This window comes from Pleurodeles waltl, chromosome 7 (assembly GCF_031143425.1).
Source record: "Pleurodeles waltl isolate 20211129_DDA chromosome 7, aPleWal1.hap1.20221129, whole genome shotgun sequence".
NCBI classification, from domain to species: Eukaryota; Metazoa; Chordata; class Amphibia; order Caudata; family Salamandridae; genus Pleurodeles; species Pleurodeles waltl.
In genome coordinates this window covers 1,373,120,603-1,373,148,269 of record NC_090446.1, presented here as the reverse complement: position 1 = coordinate 1,373,148,269, position 27,667 = coordinate 1,373,120,603, and the positions used below count along the sequence as shown (strand labels likewise).

Genomic DNA, 27,667 nt, shown 5'->3' with positions numbered 1-27,667 from the left:
TCGCCCCCCTTATGTTCACCCCCAGCACAACCTCACATGCGCATGCGCGCTCACGCTCGTGCGCGCACACTGCTGGTACTTGACGACTGTCGGATCCGAGTCTCAAGCGGTCCCTTTCAGCAGCCGAGCTCGCACCTTCCGAGTTAACTGCACACAATAGTTAAACTGTCTCAGTTTCTTACGAGACTGATTACTAACAGGTCAAGCAGCATGTGACACGCTAACCCCCACCAGGCCCCCCCACCGAGTCTCCAGTGGCATTCGAAATTTAAAGTGCCCCCCACCCACAGCAAAGTACCTGTAGGGCCCCCTTCCCCCTGGACCCAGTCAGGGGCCAGCCGCCGCGCTCAGTGTGCTGAGCCCACCCCTCCCCCCCTCCCCCAATCCCCTGGAGCTCACCCGCCCTGCGGGGGCTGCGGGGGGCTTTGTTACGCCCCTGGCAGTCTCTCCTTGCTGTCACCGTTCCCTCCCCACCTGCCTCGCCTAATCCGGGCAATAAATCCGATTAGGCCGGTCCGGCAACACAAAGCCAGGGGACGGGTGACAGGGCGCCTTGAGGGCACCCGGCCTGGGTGGTACAGGACTCTCCCGTCTGAGGTACCAAGGTGACGGAAGATTTTTTATATATATGTATTTGTTTGCTTTTGCATATTGTAAATAAACCGCCACGTGCTGCGGCCAGCCCTTCAGGTTGTCGGGTGTTTCCTAGGCCTGCATAATGTACTCCTTAGTAATAATGTGCGTTAAACCCCGCCAGCTGCCAGCGATAACTAACTGGGCGCAATCCTCTTTTCTCCTTGCAGGGTACATGGCGCAGGGAGGCGAGGGAGTCTGCAACATCTGGAGGATGGAGAGGTGAGAGTCACTCAATGATGAGGGGGGCCTAGACCCCCTCAAACATTGGTTAAGGAAGAATCTTGTCCTGTTTACTCACCTCCCACCCTGTATCGGGTGGGAGGTCGGCCAGGGATGTAATATGCATGGGAACTGAACCGTCCCGGCATCCTTACCCTGTTCCCACCAAGCGGATGAGTTAAAACAACTCCGTGAGATACACTTGTTCTTTGTGAAGAGATATTACCCTGCTACCTGTGCTGGGCTCGTTCTGCCTGAGTGAAGCTTGATTACTACCCATGATGTAGTTCTATGTGTGGGACCCTTGCACTGCCATTCATGCTGTACTTTGTCATTGTGAGTGAACCTTGCCCTGTTGCCCTTCCTGCATCTATTCTTTATTGAGGGGCGCTTCTACTGTGCCTAATCTTTATTAGTGAAGCTTGCACTGCTGCTAATAGTGTACTTGTTCTTTGTGAAGCAAGCTTACACTGCTACCCTCGCTGCATCCGTTTCCCCCATAGGTGAATCTTGCACTGTTGCTTCTGCTGGACCTGGTATGTATTAGTGAAGTTTGCATCGCTGCCCATGGTGTCCTTGTCTTGTGAAAGAAGTTTGCACTGGTGCTCTGCTGTACTTGCTGTTTATTAATGAAGCTTGCACTTCTGCCCATGATATCCTTTTTTTGTGAATGAAGCTTGCACTGGTGCTTTTGCAATACCTGTGGATTATTAGTGAAGCTTCCATTGCTGACCACAATGTCATTTTTTTGTGAATGAAGCTTGCACTGGTGCTTTTGCATTACCTGTGGTTTATTAGTGAAGCTTCCATTGCTGACCACAATGTCATTTCTTTGTGAATGAAGCTTGCACTGGTGCTTCTGCTTTACCTGTTTCTTAGTTAAGCTTGCACTGCTGCCCATGATGTCCTTTTTGTGAATGAAGTTTGCACTGGTGCCTTTTCATTACCTGTGGTTTATTAGTGGAGCTTCCATTGCTGACCACAATGTCCTTTTTTGTGAATGAAGCTTGCACTGGTGCTTCTGCTTTACCTGTTGTTTATTAGTGAAACTTGCACTGCTGTTAATTATGTATTTTTTGTGAAGGAAGATTGCACTTCTGCGTTACCTCTTATTTATTAGGGAATTCTTGCATTGCTGCTCATGATGTACTTTTTGTCTGTGAAGGAAGCTTGTACTGGTAGCCACACTATTCCTGACCTTTATGGGTGAAGCTTGCACTGTTGCTTCTGCTGTACCTGTTCTTTATTGGTGATGCTTGCAATGCTGCTGATTGTGTAACTATTCATTGCGAAGGACGCTTAATGGTACCTGCACTACCCCAGATCTTGACAGCTGAAGCTTGCACTGCTGCCTCGACTATACCACTTTTATATGAGTAAAGCTTGCACTGCTGCTCCTGATGTATTTATTCACTGCAAAGGTCTCTTACATTCTATTTGTGATTAACCTGTTTGTTTTAGGTGAAGCTTGCCTTGATGCAGTGATGTGCTTTATCTAGGTGAAGGAAGCTTAGTAACACTGCTAACTTGCTTTACATGTTTATTTTAGGTAAAGTCTGCACTGCCATGATGCGCTTGTTCTAGGCGAAGGAGGTTTAGGTTACACTGCTACCTGTGGTGTGTCTGTTTGTTTTAGGTGAAGCTTGCACTGCTTCTAAGGAGTCCTCTCCATTCTATACGTCTTCTTTTGAGGGATGCTTGCACAGCTACCTGTCCTGTGCCTATTCTTTAAGAATGAAGCTTGCACCATGGCCCATGATGTACTTGTTCTTAGTGACGGAAGCTTGCACTCCTCTCCATCCTATACATCTTCTTATGAGTGATGCTTGCACAGCTACCTGTCCTGTGCCTATTCTTTAAGAATGAAGCTTGCACCATGGCCCATGATGTACTTGTTCTTAGTGACGGAAGCTTGCACTCCTCTCCATCCTATACATCTTCTTTTGAGTGATGCTTGCACAGATACCTGTCCTGTGCCTATTCTTTAAGAATGAAGCTTGCATCATGGCCCATGATGTACTTGTTCTTAGTGACGGAAGCTTGCACTCCTCTCCATCCTATACATCTTCTTTTGAGTGATGCTTGCACTGCTGCCGGTCCTTCGCGTACTCTTAAAGAGTGAGGCTTGTACAACGGACCATGCTGTACTTGTTCTTAGTGAAGGAAGCTTGTACTCCTCTCTATTCTTTACATACTCTTTTGAGTGACACTTGCATTGCTACCTGTGTTGCACCTGTTCTCTATGAGCCCCTCTTCCCCTGCTACCTCTTCCTTATGAATGAAGCTTGCACTGCTGTTACACTTCTGTACCTGTTCTTTATGAATGAACCTTGCTTTGCCACAATGATGTAGTTGTTCCTAATGAAGACTGATTGCTTTGCTACCTCTGCTGTACCTGTTCTGCGAGTAAAAAGCTGCTCTGTTATCTGTGTCACACTTTGTCTTTATGAGAGAAGCTTGCACTCCTGCACATGCTGTACTTGTTGGAAGAAGGAAGCTCACACTGCTACATATATTGGATCTGCTCTTTATGACTGAAGTTTGCACTGCTGCCCACACTTTACTTGTTTTTTGTGAAGGAACCTTGCAGTGCTACCCATAGAGTAGCTGCTCTGTCGGTGAGGTTTGCACAGCTGTCAGTGCTGTCTGTGCCTGCATGAGAGATGCTTACCCTGCTGCCTGACATATACCTCTCTTTTATGAGTGAAGTTTGCAATGTTGCCCCCACTGCACGTGTTCTTTGTGGAAGATGCTTGCTCTGCAGCCACTGCTATATTTGTTATCTGTGAGTGAAGCTTGCACTGGTTCCCACTCTGGACTTGTTCTTTGTGAATAACTCTTACTTCCTGTACCTGTTTACAGTGACTTAAATGAGAAAAATAAGTGCAGGTACTCATTATATTGAGCGAGAAGTGTGGCTAGAGCATGGGGTTAGGGGGCGAGGCAATGATACAAAGACACTTCTATTTAATGTTCATCTTGCCCTTGATAATAGTCTCACATTTCCCTTATGTGCAGATTTTCTCTGCACATGTGGCACAAGACGTATATAGTAATTAACAGCTGGTATGATGCCATGCCATGCCCCTCTGAAATATTTAAGCAGTCCGTTGCAAATAGAGGGAAAGGTTGAGTTGGACTATCGTTTCTATGCCTCAAGATCTTCAGTACAAGTTTACCAGGTTTAGAACTGTGCATACCGGTCTATACAGTGTGATATTAGGCCTGCCCTAACCATGACCAAATGCCGTTTGATCTCGGGCCCGCACTGTTTGATCTTGGACCATCAGTATGTGATTCTGTATCAGCGTTTTGTGATCTTTCATCAGTGTAGAGTAATGGTAGTTCAGCAAAAGGCAATACTGTACCTGTACCGTGTTGTTTGATTCGCACTGTGTGATCTTGGCTATGATTTCTACCCACCAGTATGTGATCTTGGTTAAGCTGTGAGTTATATTGATCCAGTATTGTATGATCTTTAGCCAGTGACTACCTGATTTTGGCCCAACAGTGTGTAAAATGTGTTCAGCACTGTGTGATCTTGATTATAGTTGTGTTGACTTAGGCTTGTAATGTATGGACTTGGCTCAAAACTGTTTGTTTTTATGCCATCCTTATATGATCTTGAACCATTGCATTGCTGTGATCTAGGCCAGAACAGACTGATACTGGGCCAGCAATGTGCTATCTCTGCGTCAGTGATGTGTGGTCTTAGCTTAGCCCTGTCTGATCTTGGCTCAGTCATTTTAGATCTTTGCCCAGTGCTTTATTCCCCACAGATGACAGACAATGTAAAGATCAGGGTGAGCTCATGAACAGAGGCATTTAGGGGCTTATTTACTAGATTTTGATGCAGGGCAGCTCAGCAATCCACTTTGCTGCGCTGCCCTGCGTCACAAGAAAAGGGAAGGAATGCAGCGTATCTATGAGATATACCACATTCCTGCCCTCTTCCACTGGGCTGGTGCACAACTGACTGCCTCGCCCAACGCAGGCACTCTTGCATCATGGTGCAAGGGTGTCTGCGTTGTAGTATTGATTGCTTTTGTGCAGGAAGGGACACCGTTGAGCACAAAAACAATCAATGGAGGCGTTTTCCTCCTATGTGTGCTGCAGAATGCTGCAGGCATAGAGAGAGGAAAAAAACAAGGAGAAATAAAGGTATTTCTCCTTGTTAGGCGTAGGCCTATGATGCAGTTCCAGGTTTACAAAACCTTGTAAATCTGGGAATGCGCCAAAATCCATTGGTGTTGCGGTGGGAACACCCACTGCAACAGCAATGGAATGCCTCTATGAGGCACAGTAAGCAACGCAGTGACTTGCACTGCTTTGCCCTACTCTATATCTACAAAGCCAGGAAAAGACACGCAAATTTGCTTTGCATGGCCTTGTAGATATGGGCCTGCAGCCTGTGCCGCTGGTGTTGCACAGGCAGTGCAAGCCGCTTGTAAATATGCCTCTTACTTCCTAAAGGCATGGAGGCAAAATCTCATGGTGGAAGCAGGAAAGTTAAAATTATATTTATGTCTCTAAAACTAACTCTGCCACAGAGTTGAGTGATCTTGGTCTACCACTTTCTACTTAGATGAACTGGGCCAGGACTGCATACTGAGACACGGGCTTCTAATGCACCAACATTACGTACCTCTCATTGAACGTTTACCAGCCTTGCTGAGAAGTAAATTTGATTGTACCTCATGTAGAGGCATGTGTATCCTTGAGACATGACAGAAAAGCTTTTCACTGTTAGCCAGTCGTACTTATTGTATAAGTGATTGTTATGACGTTACAATGCAATTGGCATACCCCTGAGTTAGTTCAGTAAAAGAATTGAAAGTGTCTCTCTATTTCTCTTCCCTGGTTGCTGAATTTGAAAGCACCCAGCAGTGGTAGACCCAAAGTCCTGGAAAGGCCTAGAGTGGATGTGGGTACACAATGTGGATAGGGTATGATAGGGTGCCTTTCGGGGTCTAGCCTTTCTTTACAAGGTGACATGGGTCATATATTTGCTAATGTGAGTGCATTTGGCTTTATTTGTTTTTCCATGTTATTTATTACAAGAAAGTTTACGATATCAACTTGTTTAACATTGCAAGGTTACAAACCTATTTGGTCAGCACTGCGTGAACAATGAACAAGTGTTAATTCCCTGCCTTTAAAAAAAACATTTACGAACATTTATTTCTGCCATGAAACCTAACATGAGGCTCTGTCGACAAGGCCCATAATTTCACAATTACTCTATGCCTAACGAAATTTAAACAAGTATCTCTCATTAATACTTTAGTATGATCTACTAATACATTTTATTCTACATGTGCACTTTATTTAAACTATTAATGCAAATTCTTTATTAATGTAATGGTGGCCACTTCAGTGGGCACACTTTCCAAGACACTCAATGATTATGTTGTTAGCATAATTCAAGTTAACTCTTAGCTAATAATCAATGCAAATTTATTAGTAATTAACTCAGCTTTACAATCCTTCTTCTGATGACTAAATGTATTATCAAAAACTTTAACAGCGCAAAGTTTTTGTTAATCTAAAATTTTGTTTTGTCATAATGTCTGACATTTTCCCTTTTTTTGCCAATTTTCATCAAAATATCTGCTACTTGACTTTTCCAATTTTATTTCCTCCCTCCCTCTGTTCATTTTCATTCTTTGTCTTTTAGTTACAGTGTACAATTTGTAAGCTCCCATTATGCAAATGATACAAATTATAATAACCAGCACTGTTTTCAATATTATCCCCATTATACCATTTCCCAGGTTGCCCAATTTCCCACAGCAGTAAAACCTTTGGCAACCTTTTCCCAAACCCCAGATTCCTTTAGGACCTTCATGTCAGAGTTTGTATTAGTCAAATTGATAATAAAGCTTTTAACTTTTCTACTATTATCAGGAATATATGTGCAACAATGTTGCGATTTTAGCATTTTACAGACTCCGCCCTCCTTTGCTAAAAGGATGTCTAGCGCAAGGCGGTTCTAAAGAGTCATAGAACATACCACAACCATTTCAGTGTCCATTAAGATCATGGCTCCTGAAAAACTAGTCGGCATGTTATCCACAATAGTACATAACGTTCGAATTTTCACAGAATGTAGAATAACTTTCACTGAGGGAACGATAGCTCCAAATATATCTCCAGTTATGCCAGAATAAGATTCTCTCTTTGGTCTAGCAACTTGTAATTAATTTAATTTCAGTGTCTCGTTCAGGTTATCAAGCTGGTAAATATTTGGGAATACTACTCCCAAGTAACATGTACCTTACCATCCTCTCGGAAGACTGTAATAGGCACTCTGTCCACAAATATAATGAACCCCAGGAATCACCGGGTCCTGTCCATTTAGCTTGAAAGTCCATTTACCTTGGGAAAAAAAGACGTTTGCATTCACTCGTTCCCACAAATAAAGTGTCAGCTCAATATATACAAAGTTTCCCTGTTTGAAGCACATCTGAAGTTAATTTCCTTTGTGTTTTAGTGTCACTAAAAGCAAGGTCATTCCTAAATGTTCTTTTGTCTAAGCCCTTATCTATCTTCTCCTTTAATGCCCTTCTTCTGCCTTCTTCCACTGATGAAGGAATTTGCGTGCAAACATAACATTCTCTCACATTAATTGTCTCATCATATTTGTAAAGCAAGCAATAGAAGCCATTAGAGGAAAGAGCTAATTGTGAGTTATCTACGTGTACATTTCTCTCATGCTGTTTGGACTTCTCTAATTCTGTAAGTGTAGGTACAACTTATAAAGAAGAGGTGTGATTAGTTTCAAGTTCATTGAGAAAACTCACAATCAAACCAAACATACTGTCATGCATACAATTGCTAAGCCAATGTCTATGTATTTACAACACCTATTGTTTCTAGCCTGCTTGTTTTTATTACTATCTGTAAAGAATCAGAAAATAGAAGGAGGAAAATTCACTATGCAGCAAGAAAAAAAACGAAATCTCTGCATTTATTTACAGCTTTCAGTCTCTTTTCCAGGGCTTTTGTCAAAAATCGACAATGGTTGTCAAAAATGGGTTCAGCAGCTTAGCAAATCAATTTTCTTAAAGTCTCATCAGGTTATTGAATGTCTCTTTTTGGTTTTCAGGTTCACAATATTCAAGTTCAAATTTCAGTTCTTAAAACATCTTCAGGTGCCAAATGTATTGACCTGGAATCTCACAATCAAAACAAAATGACAAAAATGTGTGCTGCCAATCACTATTTGTTGCATACGCCCATTCAGGTCCTGAATATCTTCGATTTGCAACTCGTTTTCTCTTTAGTCTTCGATCTCCACTTAATTCTCCGTTGCTCAAATCTTCTTTTCTTGTGGTGTCTAATTCTTTTATTATTGACAATGTGCTTGAGTCTTTTCCCTTCTTTTGTGACTTTGGCCACTTATCTTATTTCCGTGTTCCTTTGGTCAGTGCTCTTTTCATTGCCGGACTTGTAACTTCTCCTTGTTCTGCAGGATTTTGACTTGATGTACCTGCAACTGGCTCAGGAGGAGTCAGATCGGTTTGACTTTGATCTAATTCAATCCCTTCCACCAAGTCAGTGGGCTGCTCTGTCCGTGTATGGAAATCGCCTGCTTCTGGGAGAGCCCTCATCTGATCAGACTCTCTTGCTGCTCCATTTGAGACCTGTTCAATGTCAGCTTCCTGTATTTCCTCCTCCTCTTCTCTTACAGGGGTATGTGGATTTTCTTCTGCCTGCTCAGAGTCGGTTTCTGACTCTTCAGTTTCCCTTTCTGCTTCTGGAGTTTGTCTAGACATTGTTGGTAATCTCAACAACTCTTTTTTATTGTCCAAAGGACAGGGTATGTTTCGAGTGTGGCTTGGACCCAGTCTGGAACTCCTGCACACTTCACAGCAGTCGTAGGAATAGCACTACTTGGTGGGGTCTCTTCCACCTGGGTTCCAGGCAAGTCTTCCTCACGTGTTTTCAGATCACAACCCAGTCTCCAACTCTCAGGTTGTGACTCTGATTGTGAGATTACTGCACAGTTGTTGCCTCCACCTGATGAGAAAAAGAGCGCACCACATCAACTAGACCCTTGCAGTAGTCCAACACCATATTATCTGTTATGTTCACAAGAGCATTTGCGGGAATTGCTGGCAGCCTCATTGCTCTGCCCATGAGGATCTCGTGCGGCGACAGTCCAGTCTTTCTGTCAAGTGTGTTTCTCATACTCATTAGAACCAACGGCAGTGCACCTGGCCATTTCATGTTTCTGGATGCACGCATTTTTGCCAGTCTTGATTTCAGTGTACCATTCATTTGCTTTATGAGTCCTGATGCTTTAGGGCGATAGCTACAGTGCAGCTTCTGCTCAATGTTTGAGGCTGTACATAGTAATTTAATTACTTCGTTTTTGAAGTGACTTCCTCTACCTGATTCTAAAGAGACTGGAAAACCAAAGCGCAGTATCAATTCTCTAAGTAGTTATTTTGATACCGTAAGACTGTCATTCCTACGTGTGGGATATGCTTCAATCCAGTGACTAAAAACTGCAAACAATCACCAACACATACCTCAAATCCACGCACAGGCATTTCAATTAAATCCATTTGCATCCTGCTAAATGGACCTTCAGCCTTGGCAATATGGCTCAGGTTAAAGACTGTCCTTTTTCCCACATTCATCTGTTGGCAGATGATACAATGGTGGCAAACTGCTTCAGCAACCTGTCTGAATTTTGGGTTAAACCAGGATTGTTTGAAAGTATGAATCATCCCATCCCTCCCAACGTGCTTGCCCATGATAGTATCTAACCATTTGTGTCAGCAGATAATTAGGGAGAACTATTTGTCTCTCCCCGGACACCCAAAGGTCATCCTCCCTCTGTACACATTTCATTTTAACCCACACTTTCTTTTCTTCTTTATTAACATTTTCCTGGAGGCTCTTCAGCTCTTCCCAGGTATCGACAACAATTAGGGCATCATTTGTGCCAACTTCTTCTTCTGGCAACAGTTCCCATTTTTCCTTAAACGATATACAATTCAATGTGCAAAACCTTGCAACTTGATCAGCATACCTATTGCCCATTGAAACAAAATCTTGCGATGTCTGGTGGGCACTGCATTTCACCACAGCAATTTTGTCAGGCATTTGTAAAGCTTGTTACAAATCATGGATTCTATCACCATTTCTAACGGGCAAACCAGCAGAGGTCAAGAAACCTCTCTGTGACTACAGCTGGCAAAAGTTGTGCACTATTCCAAATCCATACTGGCTGTCCGTATAAATGCTAACTTTAAGTTTTGCAGACACATGGCATGCTCTAGTAAGAGCCACCAATTCAGCCACTAGTGCGGAAAATACTCCTCAAAGCCAGGAAGCTTCAAGCATGCCATAAATTGTGCACACAGCATATCCTGTTTTTAGAATTCCCGTGTTATTCCTTAAACAGGAACCATCAACAAAAATTATTTGTTCATTTTCTTCCAATTGGGTATCTCGAATATCAGGTCTGGGTTTTGTGCACAATTCAGTTACTTCCCGACAGTCATGTTCAAAATCTTTTAATTTGCCAATTTGAATATTTTCCTTTGGTAGTAAACTTGCTGGGTTAAGCACTGTACACCTTTTCAGAGTAACATTTGGCAAACCTAAAATCAGAGTTTCGTATCTGTTCAGTCTAGCATTCGTAAGATGCTGGGTTTTCGTTTGGGTGAGCAAAACTTCAATGGAATGAGGGACCAAAACAGTTAAGGGGTGCCCATCACACTGCTCTCACTCTGAGTGAGGCTCAATTCAACCGCTGCCACAATTCGCAAATAGCCAGGCAAGGCTGCTGCAACTAGGTCCAAAGTAGCTGAAAAATATGCTACAGGGCTGTTTACACCACCATGTATCTGGGTCAAGACAGAGAAGGAACATGCATCACATTCATGACAAAACAACATGAAAGGTTTTGTGTAATCAGGCATTCCCAAAGCCAGTGCTTTGCACAGACTCGCTGTTAACTAAGTATAGGCTTTCATACAAGCTTGGGCCCGTATTTATACTTTTTGGCGCTAAACTGCGCTAACGCAGTTTAGCGTCAAAAAAATTAGCGCCGGCTAACGCCATTCTGAAGCACCATGCGGGCGCCGTATTTATTGAATGGCGTTAGCCGGCGTTAGCAGACCGGCGCTGCCTGGTGTGCGTGGAAAAAAAACACGTACACCAGGCAGCGCCGGCGTAGGGGAAAATGGTGTATGGGCGTCTTAAAATGGGGCAAGTCAGGTTGAGGCAAAAAAATCGCCTCAACCCGATTTGCGCCATTTTTTTACGACGCCCAGACGCCATTTACATGACTCCTGTCTTAGTAAAGACAGGAGTCATGCCCCCTTGCCCAATGGCCATGCCCAGGGGACTTATGTCCCCTGGGCATGGTCATTGGGCATTGTGGCATGTAGAGGGGCACAAATCAGGCCCTCCTATGCCCCCCCCCAAAAAAAAAAAAAATACTTACCTGAACTTACCTTAATGTCCCTGGGGTGGCTTCCTCCATCCTTGGGGGTCCTCCTGGGGTGGGCAAGGGTGGCAGGGAGTGTTCCTGGGGGCAGGGGAGGGCACCTCTGGGCTCATTGTGAGCCCACAGGTCCCTTAACGCCTGCCCTGACCCAGGCGTTAAAATCCGGCGCAAATGCAGGTTTTTTTGACCCGCCCACTCCCGGGCGTGATTTTTGCCCGGGAGTATAAATACGACGCATATGCGTCGGAGTCATTTTTTAAGACGGGAACGCCTACCTTGCATCTCATTAACGCAAGGAAGGCGTTCACGCCAAAAAATTACGCTAACTCCATGAACTTTGGCGCTAGACGCGTCTAACGCCAAAGTATAAATATGGAGTTAGTTTTGCGTCGAATTTGCGTCGAAAAAAACGACGCAAATTCGGCGCAAACGGAGTATAAATATGCCCCTTGGTCTAACTCTAGAGAGTCAGTAATCTCTTTGTGAGTCAGCTTGTGCAGTGGTTTATAAATGACTTAGAAATTGGGAATCCACTGGCGGCAAAAGCTCACCATCCACAGAAACATTCTAACATTTCTTTGTGTAGCTGGGGGATTCATCTGTAATATGGCAGTGACTCTTTCTCTGGAAATTTTCCTTGCTCCCTTTTCAGTCTGATGTCCCAAATATTCCACAGTACTGTAATTTTGCTGGGAACACCTTGTGTCTGTTCTTTCCCAAATGATTTATAAAGGCAATAGTATCTCGCCTGAATGCGTCCTTTGTTTTTGAAGCGACAAACAAATCATCAATGTACTGGACCAAAGCCGACTGGAAGGCATTTCCAATGCTTTCAGGTTGTTCTTCAATATTTGATTAAAGATGGATGGGGACTCTGAAAAAACCTTGTGGGATTAAGCACCATCAATATACTCGATTAAGCAATTTTAAGCAAGAAAGAAATTGCCTATCTTCATGAAGAGGTACAGAAAAGAATGCTTGAGATAGGTCCACTACAGTGAGCCATTCAACATCACATGGGATCTGAAATAATATTAGTGCTGGACTTGGCACTACCAGACAACATTTAATCACAATATAATTTATTTCATTTGGCTTGGCTGACTTTAACTAGCTCAACTCCTTTGATTTGACCAATGTCTGTTCCTGAAAAATCCCACATTTTCATCTTAACTCTTCTTTGTAAGTCAGGAGGAAGATCTTGTATTGTGAAGACAGGAAAGAAACTGATCAATGGGTACTCTTCATTTACTGAGTTACAGTTGGTTTCCCCAGATTGATCGTCCTCAACATCACTATTTGTTTGGATGGTAATCCCATCATTTGAACAGGTAATTGAACATTTTGTTTTGTATAGCAAGTCCCTTCCTGGTAAGGAAACTCGACTTGAGTCTCAAACTACAAATTTGTGTAAGCCTTTGAAGTTTCCAATTTTAACTGAAACTGGTTCTGTATTGGGGTTTGTCAAAAACTGATTTGCGACTCCCATGATGTGCACTGTTTTCCCTGAAAGGTGTAAATTTGGGACTTCTGCAGTTCTCGCAATGGAACGTGTAGCTCCTGTATCGACTAAGAATGAAACCTTATGACCCATCACCTTCCCTTTTCACATATGAACCCTTTTGATCTACTTCTAATGAAGCTGCTAACACGCAGTCTTCTTCATCTGAACTCCCACTCAATCATTCATCATTCGATTCATCCTCACTGTGTAATGGGTATTGGTGTATTGTGTTATTACTTGTTTTGCATAGCAAGTACCTTCCCAGTAAGGAAACCGGACTTGAGTCACAAACTACAAATTTGTGTAAGCCTTTGAAGTTTCCAATTTTAACTAAAACTGATTCTGTATTCGGGTTTGTCAAAAACTGATTTGCGATTCCCATGATTTGCACTGTTTTCCCTGAAAGGTGTAAATTTGGGACTTCTGCAGTTACCGCAGTGAAACGTGTAGCTCCTGTATCGACTAAGAATGAAACCTTATGACCCATCACCTTCCCTTTCACATATAAACCCTTTTGATCTACTTCTAATGAAGATGCTAACACAAGCTCTTCTTATTTTGAACTCTCACTTACCCATTCATTATTCGATTCATCCTCACTGTGTAATGGGTATTGGTGTATTATGTTATTACTAGTGTTAAAATGTTGACCTGTGCCCCGCTGAGGAAGCATCATCTGCTGCTGTTCCATTGGAGCTTGAGGTACCTAAATTTGGTATCATCTGAACTTGGGGTTGCAATTGCTATGACTGTGGCATCTGAAAACATGGCATTTGCATTTGTTGCTTGGGCTGGGAACCTTGCAATCGATTTGCATTATTCTGAACATTGAAATGTTGACCTCTCATTCTGGGTCCTCTCCTGTTCACAAAAGGATTGTTTTCATTTGTCTGTGTGACAACACCTTCCTGACCTAGCATCAGACTCTCCCACTTCCATTGTCCGAGGCCACCGCAAGCATGACAAGGTAACATTCTTTTCATTGTCTGCATATCATTCTGAGTAACCATAGTGCTCAGATTGGCACCACCATTCCCATTTCCATTTCCTCCTCAACGTTAACCTTTCACCTGATTCTGAAACAACATGTTTCCCTGCTGCTGCTGCTGTGGAAAAAACTCCCTGTTTTCCTGATTGTGCAGCTTTAATCTGCATCATCATTGCCTTCTCTTTCAACTTTCTCTGCTTCAATTAATTCTTGTAGCTACAGTATTTGGCATATTGCAATACTTCATCAATAAGTTATGCTTGCCAGCAAATCAAATGACTCTTAATCCTCGGGCTAATTTCAGGTCTCAATCCTTCAACAAATCTGAACTCAAAATTAATCATGTCTTTTGTCTCAATCGTCTCATTACTACTGTAATGTATGAATGCCTGCAACAGTCTCTCGTAGTATACATGTATGGACTTTTTTCCTTCTTGTGCTGTCCTGTCTATTTTCTGCCAATCGATATTTTTGGGAGAAATTCTTGTTTTCAAGAATTCAATCACTTTGTAATAGTACTTCATTGCATCAGGAGATGGTCCACCTGTGGACGGGTCTTGTGGGGGCTCTCTCGCTGGCCAATAAATACTCCTTTTGTATTCCACCCAAAAATCTGCTGGGACCATAATTTCCGACAGTGTATTCAAAACTTCCTACAGGCATTTTGCAAGTTTCACAAACCTAGGTGTTTGCTGGTACAATTCCTCTGGTTTCTCCCTCAATCTTGATTAGTCATTTGTGAATGACAAAATGTCACTTCTGCTCCAAGGGACATGTACAAAATTCCCTCCAGGAATTTCTCTAATTGGTAATATTTTTACTGGGTTGTCAGTCCGCTGTGTACTAGTGGTTACATTTGCAGACTCCTTTTTCTTCTTGTCTCTTTTCTTTACCCCTCTGCCTTCCCATTTATCTAATGCTCCCCATATCTGAATGCTCTGGATTAATTCTCTAATGTGAATTTTTATTCCCAGTATTCTTATGTTCTCAATATCCTTTCAGTCAAATTCTAACCTGTAACTTCTTCCTAAATGCTTCATTTTCTCCATTTCTATGTCATTGTTTGTCTGCCAAATCTGCTAACCTCTGATGTACCATCCTGCTTTCTTGTTAACTATGTTGCACAAAAAGCATAATTCATCTTCTCTATATGAGTCTATTCTGTTTAATTCAATTGTTCCCTCAATTAATTCCTCTACTTCCAGTTTAAGCCTGGTCAAATTTAACAAACTTTCTCCACTGGAATCTCCTGGTGTGTTACTCAACTTTTCCAACCATTCGGTTAATTGGTGGGCTGTTAAAACTTGTAATGAGATATTTGTATTACTGAATCCGGGCAGTTGTTGTAACGTTAAACATAGAGTCTCTGGAGTCACCAAGAATGGGTTAGAACCCATGTCTGGTCTTTCCAAAATATTTGGTGGAGTCCTGTAATAATTCAAGTCAATTAATGAACCTGTCATGTCAAATGTTTTGTTCACTGGAGACAAAATCCCTGTATTTACATTGAATATCTCCAAATCTGCACTTGAACTGAGAATTTTCTGTTCATGGCTCTTATTATTTCCCTGAGCAAACAATGGTATAACGGGACCAATAGTAACAGGTAATGATAAAGCTGCTGGACTCGGTTGGATGTTCTGACCTCTATAGTACACTATTCCTGTATTCTGATTTGTCAGTGCAGATGTATTTGTCTGTGACATTGTTTTGGGTGTGTATCTTGGGATTTTCTGGGCTTGCACTGGAGATATCAAATTAGGTGTGGATTCTATTTGGATAAATGTTGGCTTCTGGTAAACCTGTCTCATTTGGGACACTTGTCCTGTTGGTACTATTAAACTTGGTGTTGAATTTACAATAGGGACGTCTGGATAAATCCTAGGTATCTGCCTACGGCATAGGAGCCTGAATTGTGGAAGTTGTAGGGGCAGTATGGCTGATCTGTACTTGGCTTTGCGTTGCTTCAGTAGGTACTGGAGCAGTAGGATCAACATCAGTACTTGGACCTGTCTCACGTGCTGCATTTGGTGGGGGACGACTTCTCAATAATTGTAAGATAAACTCATCATCATCTGAATCTTCATCATAGGTCAAGGATTTTCTAGACTCTTTTGCCTCCTGGTCTTTTTCCTCGGAAGGATGCAAACCCATCTTTTTGACATTCTGTTTGCAGTGGCTCTCATTCTCTTGTGTAATTACCAGAAACATCTTAAGTCCATGTCAAGTCTCAGTTCTCCAGAATTTCTGCTCTCTATCCCACCTCACTTTAGCTAAAGTTTTTTTCAGATTTTTTAATTCTCCTCTCCAATTTCTGTTGCTGTTGCTGTCTGGCCACTAACACCCAAATAGCTATTGCTTCTAACTGTGCAGTTCTCGGAGGAGGTTTTGAATCATACAGTACTTGTAGGAGGCTGGCCTGGTTTGTAGAGGGTACCTTGGGTACTTACACCTTATACCAGGTCTAGTTATCCCTTATTAGTGAAGTAGTAGTGTTCTAGCAGCTTAGGCTGATAGACGTAGCTATAGCAGAGCAGCTTAGGCTGAACTAGGAGACATGCAAAGCTCATGCAATACCACTTATAGTTACACAGTACTTATACACTGGAGGTAAGTATTACACACACTATATACACTAGACACCAAAATTAGACAAGTAAATAGTCATAGAACAATGCAAAAAGTAGGAAATCCTATAGAATGCAATGGGAGAAAATAGGTCTAGGGGCAACACAAACCATATACTAAGAAAGTGGAATGTGAATCACGAGTTCCCCCCTAGACAAGTGTAGTGTGTACAGAATCGCTGGGAGAGTAAGAATACAGTAAAGGTAATCAAATTACCCCACCCCAGAGCCCAGAAAAGCAGGAGTAAAGTACTACAAGTTTCCTTAGGACACACTACACCTCGTTTTTGGGATTTTGCAGCAGCCAAGCAAGTCTGCAAAGAACAACTGCTGGATTATTGGACCTGAAGACCTGCAAAGGAAGGGGACCAAGTCCAGAAGTCGAAAGAAGTTCCAGGAAGGACAGGAGCCCATGCCAACCCAGAAGAGGGTGCAAAAGAAGAGTCCCTGGTTAGTCGAAGACTGCAGAAATGCACCCTAGGAAGATGCCAGTGGGTTCCTGCGTGATGCAAAAGATGTCCCACGGCGTGAAGATTGTTACAGACGAGATTTCGTGTTGGAAGATGCAAACAAGCCTTTGCTACGACAAAAGTACGTTTTGTATCAAAATGGCGCTGGATGGGCCCAGGAGGGACCAGGGGGCCTCAACTCTGTGTGGGGAGGAAGAGGGAGCTCTCAGCACTTTAGAGAGCCCTCATAGCACCCCCAGAAGCTGCAGGATCCAGGTTCAAAGGAGGTGCAAAACACGGTTGAAGCAGCACAACAAAAGAAGGTCCCACGCCAACGGAGAACAACTCAGCGAGTTGAGCGTCGCAGGATGGAGTGCTGGGGACCTGGGCTAGGCTGTGCACGAAGGAATTTTGCAAAGAGTGCACAGAGGCTTCAGGAGGCGAGGAAGACGCAGTACACAGGGGTACTGTCGCTCTCGGGGAAGGCAAGGTTTTATCTCCAAATTGCATCAGCAGGACCTCAGGACAGTCTATGTCGATAATGTCCACCCTCTGTGTCCTTAGGAGCACGCTCGTCACTGTGAGAGGAGTCCCAGGGTACCGGTCGTCACCATGGGAGGTGCCTGCTTGGAGCAGGGGAGTAACTCCGTCACTCCACGGGAGATTTCTTCGGTCCTTCTGGTGCAGTATGAAGACAGGGAGTCCCAAGAGCGTGCACACCGTGGAAACTGTTGCAGTTGCTGACTTGGAGCTGAGGTTGCTGAAGAAAAGTGTCTCTTGTAGACACTTTGTTGCAGTTACAGCGTTTCTTGGAGCATGCTGCGGTTGATCCGAGGTCAGAAGAGTCTGAATTTGTTGCAGAGGATTCCTGAAGGAAACTTGCAAGCAAAATCTGAAGAGAACCCACAGGAAAGACCCTAAATAGCCCTGAGAGGGGGACTGGCTACCTTATCAGGTATGGACCTATCAGCAGGGGTCTCTGACATCACCTGCTGGCACTGGCCACTCAGAGCCCTCCAGAGTGCCCCCTTCTCCTTGCAAAGCAAGATGGCTGAAGTCTGGGACACACTGGAGGAGCTCTGGGCACCACCCCTGGGGTGGTGATGGACAGGGGAGTGGTCACTCCCCTTTCCTTTGTCCAGTTTCCTGCCAGAGCAGGGGAGAAGGGGCCCCTGAACCGGTTTAGACTGGTTTAGGCAAGGAGGGCACCATCTGTGCCTTTCAAAGCATTTCCAGAGGCTGGGGGAGGCTACCCTCCTCAGCCTGTAACATCTATTTCCAAAGGGAGAGGGTGTAACACCCTGCTCTCAGAGGAAGTGCTTTGTTCTGCCGTCCTTGGACTGGGCTGCCCAGACCCCAGGAGGGCAGAACCCTGCCTGTGAAGTGGCAGCAGCTGTAGCTGCAGTGCAAGCCTCAGAGAGCTGGTTTGGCAGTACTGGGGGTCCATGGTGACCATATTCGGAGTTATCATTGTGAAGCTACATATAGGTATTGACCTGTATGTAATGCACGTGTGTAATGGTGTCCCCGCACTCACAAAGTCCTGGGAAATGGCCCTGAACTATGTGGGGGCACCTTTGCTAGTGCACGGGTGCCCTCACACTTAGTAACTTTGCACCTAACCTTCAACAAGTGAAGGTTAGACAGTTAGGTGACTTATAAGTTACTTAAGTGCAGTGAAAATGGTTGTGAAATAGTGTGTGCAATATTTTACGCAGGCTGCAATGGCAGTCCTGTGTAAGGGTTTGTCTGAGCTCCCTATGGGTGGCAAAAGAAATGCTGCAGCCCATATGGATCTCCTGGAACCCTAATGCCCTGGGTACCTAGGTACCATATTTTAGGGACTTATAAGGGGGGTCCAGTATGCCAATTGAAATTGGTGAATGAAGTCACTGGCCTACAGTGACAAATTTAAAAGCAGAGAGAGCATAAGCACTGAGGCTCTGGTTAGAAGAGCCTCAGTGACACAGTTAGGCACTACACAGGCATATACATTAGGCCATAAACTATGAGCACTGGGGTCCTGACCAGCAGGATCCCAGTGAGACAGGCAAAACACACTGACATATAGTTTTGTATCTATGAGCACTGGGGTCCTTCCTAGCAGGATCCCAGTGACACAGTAAAAACACACTGACACACACTCACAAACAGGCCAAAAGTGGGAGTAATCATGCTAGAGAGAGGTTACTTTCCTACAGTACTCTCCTCAAATTCTCTAAAATTCTCAAAATAAATGTTTAATGGGATGGAAAAGCTAAGCTCCCTTCTTTCTCTTTGCGCCATTGTTTTAAGCAAAGGCACGGTGCAGCACCTTGTTCTTCAAATACAATGTATGCGGGTGTGCCTTCTGCAGGTGTAATTTCTTCTATTCTAACTGGAATGAACGCATCTCCCCTTAGGACACTTTTTAATGCTTTGAAAAACTTCATTTTCGGTTTTATGCTATGCTTTAATCAAATCAGGAAGGGAATTTCAATCCCAAAATAATTTTTGCTTAGCTTTCTCAACCAATAACGCTTCACGGTTGTCCACCAATGCATTTGCGGCTTTTCTCACTAACCAATGTACCCCACGTGGGTCTAGCAATGTCACACTCACGTACAGTGGCTGACAAATCCCTCTGGCTTGTCTATTTCAAATCAGATCCACGTAAAACTTAATGCAAATATTGCGAGTAATAAAGAACATTAACACACCAAACTTGTCAGTTTACTACATGTAGGAAACTCAATCACTTCAGAAACCTTACTGACTTTTCAACTCCGGCTTTTTGCTCTAACAGATACTCGTTCGATCTCAGTTTCTCTGACTTGCCAGCAAAATTTTACCAGCAAATTCTACCCTCAACTGATCATCAGATCGTCCTGGTGCACTTAGGAATCACCAAATCTCCGTCGAAACTAACACTCTAATTTAACTCACACTCTACAGGGAGTGCAGAATTATTAGGCAAGTTGTATTTTTGAGGATTAATTTTATTATTGAACAACAACCATGTTCTCAATGAACCCAAAAAACTCATTAATATCAAAGCTGAATATTTTTGGAAGTAGTTTTTAATTTGTTTTTAGTTTTAGCTATGTTAGGGGGATATCTGTGTGTGCAGGTGACTATTACTGTGCATAATTATTAGGCAACTTAACAAAAAAAAATATATACCCATTTCAATTATTTATTATTACCAGTGAAACCAATATAACATCTCAACATTCACAAATATACATTTCTGACATTCAAAAACAAAACAAAAACAAATCAGTGACCAATATAGCCACCTTTCTTTGCAAGGACACTCAAAAGCCTGCCATGCATGGATTCTGTCAGTGTTTTGATCTGTTCACCATCAACATTGCATGCAGCAGCAACCACTGCCTCCCAGACACTGTTCAGAGAGGTGTACTGTTTTCCCTCCTTGTAAATCTCACATTTGATGATGGACCACAGGTTCTCAATGGGGTTCAGATCAGGTGAACAAGGAGGCCATGTCATTAGATTTCCTTCTTTTATACCCTTTCTTGCCAGCCACGCTGTGGAGTACTTGGACGCGTGTGATGGAGCATTGTCCTGCATGAAAACCATGTTTTTCTTGAAGGATGCAGACTTCTTCCTGTACCACTGCTTGAAGAAGGTGTCTTCCAGGAATTGGCAGTAGGACTGGGAGTTGAGCTTGACTCCATCCTCAACCCGAAAAGGCCCCACAAGCTCATCTTTGATGATACCAGCCCAAACCAGTACTCCACCTCCACCTTGCTGGCGTCTGAGTCGGATTGGAGCTCTCTGCCCTTTACCAATCCAGCCACGGGCCCATCCATCTGGCCCATCAAGACTCCCTCTCATTTCATCAGTCCATAAAACCTTAGAAAAATCAGTCTTGAGATATTTCTTGGCCCAGTCTTGACGTTTCAGCTTGTGTGTCTTGTTCAGTGGTGGTCGTCTTTCAGCCTTTCTTACCTTGGCCATGTCTCTGAGTATTGCACACCTTGTGCTTTTGGGCACTCCAGTGATGTTGCAGCTCTGAAATATGGCCAAACTGGTGGCAAGTGGCATCGTGGCAGCTGCACGCTTGACTTTTCTCAGTTCATGGGCAGTTATTTTGCGCCTTGGTTTTTCCACACGCTTCTTGCGACCCTGTTGACTATTTTGAATGAAACGCTTGATTGTTCGATGATCACGCTTCAGAAGCTTTGCAATTTTAAGAGTGCTGCATCCCTCTGCAAGATATCTCACTATTTTTGACTTTTCTGAGCCTGTCAAGTCCTTCTTTTGACCCATTTTGCCAAAGGAAAGGAAGTTGCCTAATAATTATGCACACCTGATATAGGGTGTTGATGTCATTAGACCACACCCCTTCTCATTACAGAGATGCACATCACCTAATATGCTTAATTGGTAGTAGGCTTTCGAGCCTATACAGCTTGGAGTAAGACAACATGCATAAAGAGGATGATGTGGTCAAAATACTCATTTGCCTAATAATTCTGCACTCCCTGTATAGATTTGTCAACCATGCCCAATTGACCTATTAGACAAATTACAACATCAACCAAGTGTCTCATACACTTGTACAATAACCAATACTCCGGAGTTTTAGACCACACAGGGTCCGTATACCAACAACCACGTGGGCAATTTTTTAGCACAAAGCACCACACACAAGTGAAGTTCAACAGCTTCCCTACATACAGCCTTTGAACCATGCACACTCCTTAAACGACTTCATCAGAGTACGCAATCTCCTCATAACTCACAAACATCACAATTCACCTGCGATTCACTTAAGCACAAAAACGATTTCACTCACAAATCACACTAGGAACACTGAGAACATCTTCAAACAAGCATTGGCAAGATTCAAGTTTTCTGGAAAGTCATCATATGGTATCTCTACTCTAAGGACATAGTATTCTCTTTAGGGGACATAGCCTTTTGTTTCTGCTACAAAACTGTTGAACCTAAATCTGAGAAAAATGTGGCAGTCTCTTAAGGAGACATATCCTTCCTTTCTTCATTCCCACCCTCAGTTGGCCGCTTGAACCCTGTGTAACTGCACACCGACATTGAAAAGGTGAATGACAGGGAGTAGGGACCGTTTGAACCAGTGCTTAATTTGTAAATAAAAACGTGCTTGTGCCCAAAACTCTCCTCTGAAACACGTGGCTGCAAACTCGGGCATCGTTACTCCATTTACAATCACTTCCTGCCCCTTCAACTCACTCTTGCAGCTGTTTTCTCCCTTTGTGAAGCTTTTTCGTTTTTCGCTTCCTCCGTCTTTCCCACGTGAGGCTTTAGTTGGCAGGAAATTCTTGAGGCAGCAAAATAAGCGTCCCTAAAAAAGAAGTGCATGTGTCCTGCACCGGCAACCATCGGCTCAAATTAAGCACTGGTTTGGACTCTGCTCTGTCAAATACAGCGGACAGTGAAATTCCCAACTCGCGGACATTCCTCGCATATTAGAAATGAGCCGCTGCAGAATAGTTCAGCTGGTGGCTGCAGAGGCCCTTTGGCTGTCAAGCCCCCTCTAACACCCTCAAGCTCAGCAGGAATGAGCCTACATTTCATGAATACCGGTACTCGCATTGGCAGTGGAGAAGTGCAGGGACTGAGTCCAGAACAGGTGTAACCGCCCGTTTATTGGTGAAACGTTCACTGCTACGCATGCGACCCTGTCCGTTATGAATGACGTCTGCAGTGCTGACCCCACTGCACGTGCCCTTTGTGAAGGAAGCTTGCACTGCTGTACTGGCCATACCTTTTGTTTATGAGCGAACTTGCACTGCTGTACACGATGTGCTTGTTCGGTCAAGTTTTATTGTCAATAAATTACAGTTTTTGACAAACATTTATCTTAAATCTTCATAAAATATATTCAACAATAATAGCTTCGACATCAAGAATAAAAATGAATGACTATACCAAAGGTGTTTACTACATCCATACATTTTGCCAATCAGCTTATCAGAATCATATTTTCATTATTGAATGCAAAGTTTGGGGATGCAACGCACGTTCTTAGATCACGTTTCTTGAATATGAATCCTAGCCACGTTTTCTGCTGTATAAAAAGGTTTGGACAAACCCGTTTTTGTGAAACAATGCGCCCCCTTGCGTCACTGCAAAATCTGCACCTGCTGTTCTGCGAAGACTTAACCTTGAGCCTCTAAGCCATCTGTGAGGTAACACAGATTTAAACAAACTCAGGCCCCAGACAGCGACTATATTTTTTTGTTTTGCAGTTTTTATATAGCACACACTCAAACCAGCAGGCATTGGAGCGCTGTCCACGAGCACCAGTTACATTAAACAAGGACACATTCCGTTTTGTTGGCACAGGTAGATTCAGTGAGTTGCCCAGAATCACAGGGTTTGGAGCAATTACACAGATGATGGAGACTCTAGTTTGGGCAGCAGTTCAATCCCTTAGGCTACAACCACCATTCATGCTTAGATATCTGACAGCATTGGCATTCCCCAAATTACACAGCTCTTACACACACACACACACAGTCCTTTTCACAGCACTGTTCTTCGGGCTGCAGAGATACTTTTAAAGGCAAAGCTGTGCTTTGAGTACTAATATGGGGAAATATCTAACCCACTGGGAGATACATGTTCTCACTTATCTCAACCACTGAAGGCTGGATTATGGGCCACTATGAATGTCAAACTTTTTTAAAAACAACAACAGTTTTTCACAGTGTAACTGATTCATTTTCAGACCTCTTAAACTATAAAATATGTAAAAAATTAGAGGCCTTCCAAACATCTGGCCTTGGGGTGTCTCAGCATTAGATCAATGGTGGCTTCTGCCCTTTTAGGAAGGACACACGAGGCAGCTCACAGATAGAACAAACATGGGGCGAGCACCAGCAGCCTCCATTATGGCACGATAATATGCAATGTTTGAAATCAATAAAAAAGTTTTAGTGTGCAGCTTGTCCATTTCCAAAGAAAATCAAAATGGTGGCCAAAATATGTCAAGTACCTTTAATGAGCGGTACATACATCTGGGATTGAGACTTTTTCAGAGAGGACTACTGGATGCTACCATTTTAAGAAGGATAGAAACTAAGGCAGCAGCATTGGGATCTCTCCACAAATAGCACAGGAAGAGTGCAAGCACTTGCAAGCCCAGACAGGAGTAGTGCAAACATCACCCACAAAAATGGACAGGCAGTAACAGTGACCATTTCCACAGAGAAGACATCCCCAGTGCAAGCTGCTCTCACATACATACTTGGTGAAGCACATTAAGGATCAAGGTTGCAAAATCCCATCACATTTACAAGACACTAAGGAGCATATTTAAGAAAAGTGGCCCTGCACACAGTGAAGGGCCACTTTTCTTGCGCCTTTTAACATCCCGCCAACGCTAGCATGTGTGCTGCGCATTTAAAATACAGTGCACCATGGCGGTAGTTAGGGGACTAGCGTCAGAATTTTTTATGCTAGTCCAGAGATTTGCAGGTTTAGCGTAAAAAATGTTGACACTAATCCTGCAAAGCTCATTGAGGCCCATTGTAATCAACGGTGTACCTCCTTTGAATGCCTGCTCTGAGCAGGCGTTAAAAGTGCAGAAAAAAAGAATGCAAAGAAACTATTAGATTTCTTTTGCGCCATTTTTTCGCCCCCCTCCCTAATGGGAAAACACACTCTTTGCATACATTATGTCTGGCGCAGGCATAATGTAGCACAAAGGTTGCAAAGTTGTGCAATACATGCATTGCGCCACTTTGTAAATTTGGCGTGGGAATTTTGGCCTTGTTGGGCCACATTAGCGTAAAAAAAAGGGCGCTAATGTGGCACAAGGAAGCTCTTAAATATGCCCCTAATTTTGGCAGCATCACTGCAAGTGTTGCTCACACACAGAAGATGCACCATGAACTCAAGCATCCCCACACATAGCAGGCAGCAGTAAATGCACCCCTCACTCATAAATTAATGCAATATATCACAAGAAGCAGCACTACAACCGCCTTCACACATTGACACATACCGAGCAAGATTTGGAAGCACAGAGTGACAAAGTCAGCATAAATAGAGCAGAACAGATATGCATCATGGTTGCAAATGGAAGGAGGACCGAATGTGTTTCTCTTTCCTTGTAGGAATATGTATGGAAAGATTTAACTTTTAGAGATAGGTGCCCACAACACGAATTTTGTTTAGGAAGGGCTTGTGACAGAAGACACAATAAGCCACTTTATTAATGTTTAAATATGCTGAACATGTAGAACTTGAGTAGTGTATAAAGACAACATGTAAATGGGTACCATAAACCAGTCTCTTTCAAATATTTTTACAAGTAATATTCAGAATACATGTACCACAAGCAAAACATAATTTGTGTATTCAATACTGTGATACCGGTGCAACTCACCAGTGTTATTAGAAATTGTCTCTATGCTCCCCTTCCTTTAATAGTTAATGAGATACTGAAAGGCTCTAAATTAAATTTTATAGAAGTAGGCTGGAGCTAAAAAACATAAATGAAACATTTTTCTGCAAAAATTATGTAACAATCTCTCACATTACGCAGTCTACCCCTTACTAAGACATTTTATAGACAGTTTTAAAAGCAGTCTATTTGGTTGCATTCCCGGTTATCCGTCAGGACTGTCAGAATAAGCCATGTGGCTCAGGCAGAGTCCTACTGAAAGAGTGGTGCCCTAGACCTTTACCTACTTTACCCATGACTTAAAACATCTCAGCTTCTGGTCAGTTGTGTGAGATACATAACAGGCTGAAGCAGTGACTCATTTTTTTGCAGTTTTATGTAGCAGAAACTCGAATTGAAGGTATTGGAGAGCTTTACATAAACACAAGTTACATTACACGAGGAAATATGATTTTTTTTCTTTTTGGCACGGGAGGGTAAGTGATTTGCCCAGAATCACAGCTTGGTGTGCTGACGCTGAGACTTAAACCTGGCTCCCAAGTTTCAAAATCTACAGCTCTGTCTGTTACGCCACATTCTCTCCCTATGTGCTGGAAGGCCACAATTTTTGAACTTTGTTTACTTTTTGTACATCTTGGAACAGTAAATGAAAAAGAAAAAAATGGCTATTAACTGAACAGCGGCAAGACCCCCAGCCCCAACTCCATTCCTGTAGAATTTTTCAAATATATTACATCTAAAGTAAGTCGAAGCTATTTATGTTTATCAAGGCCATAGAAATCGGTGCTCTGCCACGTGACCTTAGAGAAGCCACAATCGTTCTGATCCACAAGGACGGGAAACCTACTGAAGATTGTGCCTCCTACAGACCAGTTTTGTTGATTAATACTGAAACGAAAGTTCACACTAAGATGTTGGCAAATCACCTAATACAGGTAGTTGATTCTCTTGTCAACCTGGACCAATCCGGATTTATGCCTTATAGGGTCACCTGGCATAATCTGAGGAGGATGATGGCACGTAGTAAGGGGCTCCCTGAGTTGGGGTTCTTCTGGCCCTGGATGCCGAAAAGGCATTTGACTCCCTGGAATGGCCATATATGATGACCATGCTCAGCAAGATGGGCTTTGGGCAATATTTTCTATCCTGATTTGGCCTGTTGTACAAAGACCCTGTAGCAAGAGTCTGGGTTAACAGGGTCTTCTGAGATAGCTTTGGGTTATCCTGGGGTACCAGACAGGGCTCCCCGCTCTCGCCCCTATTATTTGCGATGGCACTTGAACCACTAGCGCTGTGGATCCGTGTGGAGCACAACTTCTGGGCCTCCGATGGGACCTGGGACAGGAGGATGTTATCTTGTTGTATGCCGACAGTGTCCCCCTGTATCTTGCGGACCCCTGGAACTCTGTGCCACAAATCTTGCGTATCCTGGAGATTTTCGGGACATATGTGGGTTTCTGCATTAATTGGCACAAGTCAGTGGCCTTTCCAGTAGGAGAGGGGGATCTGCACTAGGCTCGGGACTGCCCCTTTTGTTAACCAACCAAAGGATTCCTCTGTCTGGGTATCTTTGTGGCCCCGGATCGTGATTGATTTTTCTGGGAAAACCTGATGAAAGACCTGGAGGCTTATTGCTGAGATGTGGAGAGGTGGGGTAAACTTCTGCTATCCTCCTGGGCCATGCTGTCCTGTACAAAATGATCTACTTACCCACATTTTGTATATTTTGCAGAACACCCCCTGCCCAGTCCCAGACAACTTCTTGCATATGATAGACGGAGTCGCAAGTGTGCTGCTGTGGTACGGCGGGGTTCCAAGGATTGCCCTCTCGCTTCTGACTAGACGCCTGACAGAGGGGGGCACTGCCATCCCGAATCACTGGCTCTATTACTGGGCCTCGCAGTTGTTGGTTGTCAATGACTGGGGATTTTTCATCCCAGCTGGAACAGTGCCTGAGACCTGACCGCACCGCTATGACCCAGAGGGATACCTCCATCGACTCTATGGAGAGAGGGGGCTGCCCCACCCACTTCCCTACGGGAACGGTGGTCAATATATGGAAGAGGGCGAGGTGTGCATTGAGATGGCGAGGCAAATTTACCCTAGAGACCCCGCTCTGGGACTCCAACCTCTTGAGTGGTCTGCATGAGGTAGAGGGACACAAAAAGTGGGATCTCTTGGGGGATCTCCAAATGGGGTGACGTGTGGAAGAAGGGTACAATGATCTCGTTTGCCGAGTTGGAGGTTGAATATGAGCTATCAGATTTTGAGGTACCAACAGATGAGATATATACTGAGCAAATGTGAGGCTCTCCGGGAGAAGCTAGGAAGGAAGCTCCACTGGAATACAGGGTATTGTGTGCCCCCCCGCATGATCA

The 27,667-nt window shown here is 43.6% G+C and overlaps 1 protein-coding gene across 1 annotated transcript in view; it reads left to right on the top strand.

The window, feature by feature from the left end:
* Window positions 1-503: 503 nt before the first annotated feature.
* Window positions 504-27,667, top strand: part of LOC138247410 (tubby protein homolog) — a 186,095-nt gene continuing 158,931 nt past the window's right edge. The window contains exons 1-2 of the mRNA XM_069202048.1: window positions 504-605; window positions 804-855. Coding sequence (XP_069058149.1) covers window positions 809-855 — 47 coding nt within the window. The 5' untranslated portion in view covers window positions 504-605; window positions 804-808. The remainder of the gene's footprint in view (window positions 606-803; window positions 856-27,667) is intronic.